This window comes from Diachasmimorpha longicaudata, chromosome 5 (assembly GCF_034640455.1).
Source record: "Diachasmimorpha longicaudata isolate KC_UGA_2023 chromosome 5, iyDiaLong2, whole genome shotgun sequence".
Taxonomy (NCBI): Eukaryota; Metazoa; Arthropoda; class Insecta; order Hymenoptera; family Braconidae; genus Diachasmimorpha; species Diachasmimorpha longicaudata.
The window spans coordinates 6,441,165-6,451,178 of NC_087229.1; the positions used below are offsets into that span (position 1 = coordinate 6,441,165).

The 10,014-nt window shown below is 43.1% G+C and overlaps 2 protein-coding genes across 3 annotated transcripts; one reads left to right on the forward strand and one right to left on the reverse strand.

Annotated features, from left to right (window-relative positions):
• Positions 1-7: 7 nt before the first annotated feature.
• Positions 8-2,660, reverse strand: LOC135162652 (RISC-loading complex subunit tarbp2-like). 2 transcript variants are annotated; one of them, XM_064121347.1, is made up of 3 exons: positions 2,207-2,660; positions 1,564-1,921; positions 8-1,351 (listed from the first exon to the last, which is right to left on the reverse strand). In XM_064121347.1, the coding sequence occupies exons 2-3, from the start codon at positions 1,912-1,914 to the stop codon at positions 641-643; spliced, it is 1,062 nt and encodes a 353-aa protein (XP_063977417.1). In that variant the 5' UTR covers positions 1,915-1,921; positions 2,207-2,660; the 3' UTR covers positions 8-640. The 2 variants fall into 2 exon arrangements, with proteins under 2 accessions (XP_063977417.1, XP_063977416.1); XM_064121346.1 differs by having other exon boundaries at positions 2,115-2,659.
• Positions 2,661-3,648: 988 nt separating this feature from the next.
• LOC135162547 (nuclear factor related to kappa-B-binding protein) lies at positions 3,649-9,354 on the forward strand. The gene is made up of 6 exons (XM_064121147.1): positions 3,649-3,790; positions 3,974-4,213; positions 4,286-4,515; positions 4,768-6,892; positions 7,093-8,508; positions 8,639-9,354. The coding sequence occupies exons 1-6, from the start codon at positions 3,782-3,784 to the stop codon at positions 9,062-9,064; spliced, it is 4,446 nt and encodes a 1,481-aa protein (XP_063977217.1). The 5' UTR covers positions 3,649-3,781; the 3' UTR covers positions 9,065-9,354.
• Positions 9,355-10,014: the final 660 nt, after the last annotated feature.

Below are 10,014 nucleotides of genomic sequence, written 5' to 3' on the forward strand. Positions count from 1 at the left end.
AGCAATATACAAAAAAAATTGATTTATTAACAATGTTCACAAAATATTTATACATATTACAAACGTAATAATATATCATTTGGAAGCGTGTCTCACGTCAATATAGAATCAAGACAAACTGAGTGACACGATAAAACTGGAACTCATTCGCGTCCCACAGCAATATTTTTTTTACTATAACTACGATTCATACGAAGCAACGGGATAAATACGTTCATATATGATAGACCAGTATTGTTAGACAATGACGATAATAGAATAACGTATAATTGGCAATCGCTCACGAATTTTCAATTTCCTAGATTCCAGCTAATAGAAACGGTCTATCAATTAACAATTCAATAAACATCTCCGGCTGAACAACAGATATTGTTCAACCAATTCTTCTGTTCTCGTATAAGCTTTCCTTCAGGTATCGAATTTCGATAATCGTTTTTTTTTTCAATTTTCATGCCCAGTAGGAGCCTGTTTCTTAACAAACATATAATTATTTAATTTTATTCTTTTACAAGTTAACTCTCCATTTTTGTGTGGATGATGGAGCCGAGGCCATCAATGACTTCCTCAATCACAAATGAATGGCTTCACCATCCACTGGTGATGAAGGCAGTCATAAATAGCCTTGACTACATATCCTATATTAGGCAAGCAACGCGTACATAGCTCCAATGAGACGACGGAGAGCATCGACATGAGCATTCTCAGAACTATCCCCGATTCCCACCTCAGCGAACACAATGCTGAACTTGAGTTTATAAACCACAACGTACACACGAGTTTGGATGACCTTCAGACATCGGGTCTCAAAGGTTACCCCCAGGATATCAACCATTCGCTGGAAAACGACTCCAAGACAGGATTTCGTGGACAACTCAGTCATCTCCAAGGAGTTGTAGTAGGCGAAGAAGGACGTGATGATTTGAGGGTCAAAGGATGCCTTGAAAGCTAGATGATAATCAGCGATGGAGATGTTCGTGTCGTTGACGTCTTTGCCAAGTTTTGTCAGTGTTGGATAAAAGGTCTTTGCTTTTTCGGTGGCACTGGCCAGCTTTGGATGCTCCTCGATACGTATAGCATTGACATCTATAATTAATTCACTGAGTGCTGGAAAGTCCTGATGATTCGTGTCTACGTCAAGGTCTGGTCCAAGGTCTGTTTTAAGATTGATTTTCAAGAGATTGCGCATTGCAGACGCGGCTTCCTGCTTAGCCGCCTTTTTAGTAGAAGCTGTTTTGCTGACACTCTGATTTCCAATTTTGCATTCTATGGTGAAGAGCCTTGAATGACAAGGACCACTGCATCCAACGTCGGAGTACATCGGTGCACGGATTCTTCTGCTCGCACACCATTCCTACGAAAAAAACGATGAGACGGTCAGGGATGAGATGAGTTGAGGCAAATTTTTTCGTTTATATAAATTGTCCTTATGTAAATCTAATTGGTTTCATCAATTTTCGGAACATTTGCAACCAGAGAGATTATATTATCTCTCAAAACATTCTTTGAACATTGCTCCTAGACCTCTTCCTTTGAAAATAATCTAGCTGATTAATCAAAACATACGTTCAATTGTCCAATATGATTGATGCCATCGGTGGTCGAAACAGGAGATGGACTAATTGCCTCGGTTGTAATGTTGCTCCTCGGAGATGGAGAGTTTTTATCAGAGTCCTCTGTATCGTCATAATAAATCTTCCTATTGTGTTTCTTTCCGATGAGTTTGATTATGTTTCCAGCTGCCCGATGCTTGGCAGTTTTTTTGTTGGAAGCCTCTCCATCAGCTGACAGACCCAAGCATTCGCACCTGATCGTGAAAGTGGTAGCGTTCCCTTGATCTATTACAGTATAGTTGGGAACAGATGCATGATTCTTTTGCAGGTATTCCTGAAGCGCCGAGACTGCAGTTTTCATCATTTTGGAACTATAACGACGAAAAAAGAATTTAGAATTGGAAGAGTGGTAAACGGGACTGGGGGGTTTTTGGAGTGTTGGAGAATTTCTGTTGCGGCAATAAATAAAAAATGACTTAAAAACAATGAAGCCGACATAAACAATGGAAACAAATGACAAAATTATCAACTCCGAAACAACACATAACTCAAGAATGACCTAACCTTACTCCTTGTCGAATGAGCCGAAATCCTTCGAAAACACAGGGCTAAAACACAAAAACTTCAGCACCGACAATTCCGCGAGAAATATTCACCTTGAGAACTATGTATGTTGACAAGCTGATGCAACGATCTCAATTAACGCGGGCGCATTTGGAGGACGAATGCTCATTGGAACTCCCCGATCTACCTGACTACCTTGCACGAGGCGAATGAAGTATGTGGCGTTTTCTCATTGCTCGAATCCTTCCTGGTTTTCACAAATACAGGGGACGCCCATATCTCCAAGATAATCGGGTTGCGCCTATTCCCTGACAGCTAAAGGATACTCCAAGAGTGATGACTGCAATCGGACAATCTACCATAATTCCTGGAGGGCTGACTATTTAGGGATCAACTCTGCGTAGTTTTTCCATTACAAAAGATCTCTAAATCGACTGAAATTCTTCATTATTGAAATTTGAGGGGCGTCCATGTACCGCACAAGTTTCATAATGTGCCATTGCCACTGAGAACCATGAGTTGATTGTTCTGACTAAGATACAATACTCGGAGGTATCGTAAAATGGGGGGGCTCCGTTCGTACCTTTGCAAATGTACAAATGATGAACAGTAGAGAAAATTTTCAAACGTTGAGAACCCCGGTGTGCAGGGATCCAACTGTCGAGACAAAAAGGTAAGCTGTACATGTGGCGCTGGGTCCACATGTACAGCCACATTTTTGTCTCGACAGTTGGATCGCTGTACACCGGGGCTCTCAACGTTTGAAAATTTTCTCTACTGTTCATCATTTGTACATTTGCAAAAGTACGAACGGAGCCCCCCCGGTAAAATTTGTGAACTGCAGAAACGAAGGGGACAAGCTGCGGCAGATTGCCGGAAGTAGCGCTCTGGTGACGTTCACCTTCGTTTCTTCCTTCCTTTGATCTGCTTATCATCCTCACTATGAAGCTGTTAGGCACTGATGAGATTATTTAAAAAATTTCAAAACAAATAAAGCCAGAAAAATAGCAAAGTGTATTTCCACTATTTTGGCAAAGCATATGAACTAAAACACAAGCTCATAATTAATTATAACAGAAGCTCGTAATTTTCACAACAGGTAAAGAAATTCTCTTTTTCAGTTCCCTACAGTGATTCTAGATGGCCCTACCCCCGAAACTGCTGGGGAAAATGGCCGCCACTTCCTGTACCATTATTTGCGGATGTACCTATTTTAGACCCATCCAAAATTTACCAGCGCGAATGCGCATCTGTCGGCACTCCATGCTCACTTTGATACAACAAACCCGCACCCGTATAGTTTTCGCTTTTGGAATTTCTCTACTCCGCGCCATGACAAATAATTCACAGTGGAGTAGGAGTATTGTGGCTGTGACAGGTCGATCGTCCAACAGCGAGATTACCTAATAATACACGATCAATAGAGAATATCAGGAATTCAACGATACAAATGCACATTACTGCACAATTAACTATCAACAGTTGTGTTTACTTGTCTCGATGATCACTCCCCAATTCGTGTTAAGGCTTTTGACAGTCTGAGTCTATCCTCGATTTTTATTTATTTTTGTAACCAAAGTGTTGGGATTTATCGTGAGCACGACGAGAACTCTGGAGGTCAACGGGATAATTTATTCATTGGATAATCACCGGATAAATCACTCACGATGATGGAGGTGAGTTGTTATCGTAGGACAGGGGAATATTTTCAGTATCTTAACCTCATTCTCTCGTATATACATTTGCTGGAGGTGTTGTCCTGAATGAAATATCATTCATATCACCTTATGACATTACGTAATGCATTTTATCTCACGGGAATTGTGAGGAAAGTCTCGATTTATCGTTATTTCGTCCAGATCGACGAGTGTTCGGCTGGTGGTGATTCAGGGGCCGAGGAAGAGGAGGATGACGAGTCCATTCGTGGCTCGAGGTCTGACAGCAGCACCACCAGTTCTACTGGTGGAAGCTCAAGCTCAGAGAGTGTTGATGATACTGGGGATGAAGACAGTGGCTCTGAGACACACACTTCTGACGATGATGACGGTGACAACGACAACTCTGAACTACAAGAGCAGCGAGAGTGTATGGATGAAGTCGTATGTTTGTTTTTCATTATCAAGGGGTTTTCGTGAATTGGGGAAAGTGTCTCATGGGGTTTTTCATTACAGAGATGGGAGACATGTGTTGCTGGTGGAAGTAAAGTGAAACTACCTCAGGATTTGTGTGAACATCCCTCGATTCTCCATGAAATGTTGAATCCTAATTTATGGCAGGAGTGTTTGACAGGGGAGCAGAGATTATCACTTTCACAATATTTGCCACTATTTCCCAAAGAGTGTGATGCCGTGGGGGAACAGGCGAAATCGTTACAATTGCTTTTCCAAAGAGAGAACCAAAGGTAATTGACTCATTACATGAACCCAAAGTATTGGAATCGAATGAGGATATTCACAAGGCTGTTGCCTACAGTATGTGACGATATGTTTGTGAAAATTTCTCAAGAAATCGAAATAGTAAAAAGAATTTTAGCATTTATCATTTTCCAACGATCTATCAGCAGGGAAAGTGTAATCAACGTAATTACCATGAACGCCATCGACAAATAGGGTAAATCACTTTAACATCTCAAAAAATTAATATTCTCCCCCAGGTTTGGAGTAGCTCCATTGGATACATTCACAACTCACCTATCTTCCGGTCACTATCGTCCTGACATCCGCAGGATGCGGCACCTAGTCCGGAAAGCCCAGCAAAGAAGACTTCTCTTTGATGAACGGAAGCGAACGTACGAGCTTGCCGAACAGCTCCTGAAGTCTCGAGAGACTCTCCTGATAACTGCCTACAAACAAGGATTCAGTCAATCAGCTCAGCCCCCTTCAAAGTTCCACTGGCGCAAGCCAAAGCCCTCAATAATCGAGGAGAGAACGCAGTCCCGTTACCTAGAGGAACTCCAGGCCCTCAGAAACGAGTTGGGAACCGTCAGGCTAGCAGACACCACCTCTGAAAACGAGGAAAACTATCCCCAACACCAGCCTCTCTTGAAACAAAAGAGGAAGAGAAAAGTACAAATTAATCAGTCATCAATTCGAACGAACCAGTTGTTCGAAGACGAGGACATAAGACCCGTCTTTTCCACCTTCCAGAGGCCTCAGTGTCCCCCAACCCCGATATTCCCCTCTCGTGACCTCTCAGAGGACAGTTACAGAGCAATGCTTATTACCCACAAGAAACGAAGGTCACGAGGTGACATTCATCCAGAATTAAACACTCAGGGAATAGCTCTGTCAGACCTGACCCAACGAGCTCAAACAGGCCAGAAGCACAAACTCACTGGCAACAGCGTCAAATCCACCTCCAAAAAACGAATAAAACTGGAGCCCCCACTACCACCAATTTCTTCCCTTCCCCCCATAGGTATGAAGCCAACAATAAAAACGGAATTCGATGTTGATCCTCTGGAAGATAATTTCCCCAATCTTCGACAAGACCTGGATCTCCCAAGCTTCATATCAGTGAAACCAGAGCCTACCGATACCTACGAAATGCCAGTGGTGAAGAAGAAGTCAAATCCCCCAGTATCAAAGCCCCAGAAGCCCCCGTCCGCAGCGATCATGCCAGTCGAGGTGAAGAAAGAAATTGAGGAGTTCCCTGAGCCCGAGGAAAAGCCAGAGTTCGTGCTCCCTGAGGAGCATCGAGTCGAGAGTGAGATAGAGCAGGAGTTGATGGAGAAAAAAGAGCTGGACCTCGAGAACATTGATATGCTGCAGATTCCAATTCAATTGGACGATGGTATGGACATTTTGGAGGATGTCAAGTGCGAGAACGATCACTCGATGACAATGTCAGAGCGAGAAGTTTCACTGGAGCCTGAGGATATTACGATGAATGGAAGCGGTGATTTGATGCAGGAGACCCACACGTGTTTCTTCTCCCTCTTGAGAGATGCTTTCATGTCCAAGGGAGAGTACAGAATGAGTATTTCAGAGGTGAAAGACGCTGTCACTCTGTGGCAGAACAATCCCATATCTCCCCTGAATGACTGGTATTCGTTGGCCTCATCGTGGGGTAATTTGGTCCCATCAGCACTCGGTTTTCTCGCTGGTGAGCTTACCTACTCTCAAGAACTCGATCAGGAACGTGACCAGGAGTTTGTACCTTATCTTGAGAATAAAGGGCGAGGGGTTTATGCGTGGATTGGAGCGGGCAGGGATTCCGACTCCAGATTAACAACCCTTTGCACCAAGTTTCTACTATATAAGGAGTCACTGGGACCTCATGTCGTGCCCAGCCCTCTCCCAGTAGCTTCAGTGAAGTCTACCTCAGTGCAGCCTGTCTCGAATGTCAATGGCATTCCTCTGCAGACGTTGAGTCCAGATGTGGAGTCGATATCTGCTGATGGGGCTGCATTAACAGCGATGATGGAGAGTGAACCCCCCAAGGCGTTATGCCCCACTGACTGGAAAGTCAGGCTGTCAATGCCGGAGGAAAAGGAGGAGTTCAGAAGGCAGGAGAGGTTACGCTATGCTGCTCCTCATAAGGCTTTTACCTATCGAATGCATGGGTATGCCTCAGTGGTGGGACCTGTCAAGGGGATTTATCAACACAATCCTGGCGCTGGACTCACCAAGGCCAGAGGACATTCGCTGCTTGTGCCAGATCGTCCCAATTTCGTAACTATTCTGGCACTTGTTAGGGATGCCACTGCTAGACTGCCTAATGGTGAGGGGACCAGGGCGGATATCTGTATGCTGCTAAAGGATTCACAGTATATCAAGGTAAAAAATGTACAATTTGTTTATTTTTCTTTTGATGATATCCGTGGCTTGTGGCTGTGACGGTGATAAATGTCTACCAAACAAATAAGATTTTTCTAAATTGCAAAAGAATAGAAATAATAATTATTATTGAAGTGATAACAAAGGTAATGAAATCTTTCAAATGAAAAGGCGTAACACTAACTGTATTTGTTGTCCAGGACCAGAGCGATCAGATGGGTAACGACAAGGATAATTACCTGAATTCCGTGGTGTCTGGAGCCCTAGACCGTCTGCATTACGAGACTGACCCCTGTGTGAGGTACTATCCAAAGAAAAAAGAGTGGCTGTATCTCCATCGAGCGCGATCAGAATCCGAATTCGAGATGTTCCACCAGCAGTTACAGGGTGTTGTCAAAACAAAAAAGAATTCTGGTGGTTCATCGAGAAATAAATCGACCCAGTCGAGTCCGAAAATGATGAATGGTAAAGAACAACCGCCGCCATGTGTCAAAGAGACGACTCCAAAGAAGGAGAGGAAATCAGCGGTCCAGACCCAGGTGACAATGAGGAAGGAGCAAAAGGTAGAGGAGAAAATTGTTGTGGACCAATCTGTCTCCACTGAGCCTATTGCAGTCTCCCCAGTTGTACCTGCACCTCCACCTGTAATCACAACAGCGCCAAGTGTCCCCGCTGTCACACCCAGTCTACCCTCTCCAATATTATCAACTCCATTACCACCAGTTATCGAACGAGAGGCAGCGATTCCTGTGGAGATGAAACCAGTGGCTACTGTTGGATCTTCACTTGTACCTCTGAAGAAAGTGGGGACCAGCATTGCCGGCAAACCCGTTACGATTGTTAAGACAAATCCAGCTCAAAGTTTATTGCAATCGAATCAACATTTTCCTCATCATCAGATACAGGTGTCGACTTCTGCTGGATTGCAGACAATCAGATTGACTGGTCACTCAGTTCTCCATTCTGCTCAGCCTGTGGTAACGTCTGGAAGTGCTTTAACACCAACAAGTGTAGCTGCTATATTTCCCACTGCCAAAATTCAGAGCCAGACTCAACAGGCAGTGATCAGTACTCAGGGGAAGAGTATTCTACAGACATCGAGTGTAAAACAATCATCTGGACAGGTCACCCAGCCCCAGACCCAGCATGTTTTGCCTGGGAAGACACTTCTGGCATCACAAATTAAATTGGTTAGCTCTGGACAGATCAAGTCGTTGTTAACTGGTCATGGGCTGCAGGGACAGACAATATTCATCAAGCAATCATCACCAGGGACCAGTCACGCTCCACATATCCAACATGTTCAGCAGATCAAACCGCCTGCAGTTACTCAACATCATCAACCCCAATCGCAAAGCATTTCCACACCAGGAATGCAAAGGATAATTGCACAGATTGGAGGGAAACCTATCGCTGTGCAAATTCAACAGTCTCCTCATCAGCAGCAGACTCAACAACAGAAAATTCTTGCTAAAGTGTTGACTGGTAGCGGTGGGGGCCAACTCATATCTGTTGAGAGTCTTCTTGCCCAAAAGGGACTCAAACTTGCTGCTACCACTACAGCCACTGGGCAGGTTAATCGGCAGGGTAAACAAGTGATCCAGACGCAGTATCAGGTGAGATATTATTTTTATTGACGTCAGGAATTCGCGTCCCAGGGATAATATATCTTATTAAATCTGGAATCGTCTCCATAAAATCCATACTAGAATAAATTTGCACCTCCTCAATAATTCCTGGTTACAGGTGGTGTCACAAGCACAGGCGTCTCCAGGTCAATCAAAGATTATCGCCAGTACTCAACAGGCTGGAACAGCTGGGGGTCAAACAGTAAGAATGGTGACAGCCCAGTTGGCAGGAAAGCCGATAGTTCTAGCCAGTGGCAACAAGAGCGTTGGTGTAGGTATAAGCAGTACAGGAGGAATGGTCCTGGGTAAACAGTCAGCCACTCCACAACAGGGACAGCAGCCGATAATTTTACCAAGTCAATTGCTCAACATCAAAACTCTTCATGGTCTCAAAGTGATTCCAACACCAACAGGACTTAAAACAGGGGCTGCTGTTTATGCGAGGGTGATAGCACCTACGACAATAGCAGGGACACAAGCAACGAATACTCAGCAACAGAATCTCCAGCCACAGCCACCAAGAAATACCTTCAACACCCCCTGAATTTGTGGACTTTCAATCAGGGGGTTTTTATGAATCGAAAAAAATGGAAGAGTGATTTTTAAGGTTCGAACATTCAGTGAAAGTGTCGAAGGAACGATTTTAATATCGATAGTGTGAAATAACGTGGAATAGACTGTTTTTTTTTCGTTCTGTCTTAATATGAATAAAATGACAATTTATTTACAAACGTGTGGATACGATTTGTGAATACAAAACCATCGTCTCGTATCGGAAGACGATTTTCAGAATGTTATTTCAAAAAAAAGTATAAATAAAAGTCTTACGTATAAGTAGTTAAATTAAATTAATAAAATGATGAACTAAAAGAGATGGAAGAACTTAAGTCAAATGTTTTTCATATAATTTTCAAAATACCAATGGATTTTTCTCTTTCATTTGTAGAAATACAGTTTATACAAAAGCTAATTTCACTAAATTTGTCCATGAAAATTTTTGCAAGAATTTTAATGGGCTTTAAATATATTAATCTATGTGACTGACATCCAGTGATAGGTGATTTTCTTGGCAGCCACAGCTACCGCGTCTTTGGTTTGTTGGTTTAACTTTAATTACATTAGTTTTTAATGGAGTTACTCAGAATCTCTGGGTTCCTCTGGGAATCGGGAGGGCCCTTTGCCCATTCATCTATCGAACTATGGAGTTTACGCACTCTCAAATTGAGCTATTTGTTTGATTTACAAGGAGGGGGAACACCTCGTGAGCTAGTCCCTTCAGTTATTATCCTCAAATGAAAAGATTGAAAATTCTATCGAACTAACGAGTTTACGTACGTTGAATTCATTAGCGAAGGGGCAAGTGGCTTGACAAGGCGAGAATTTCGACTTATTATTCAAGAACTCTAGATTCCTGGGTTTTTTTATATTCTGAGAGGAATTTCAATCTCGTTTTCATGGCGAGACGTGAAAATTGCCTCCCGTACCGCGATACTT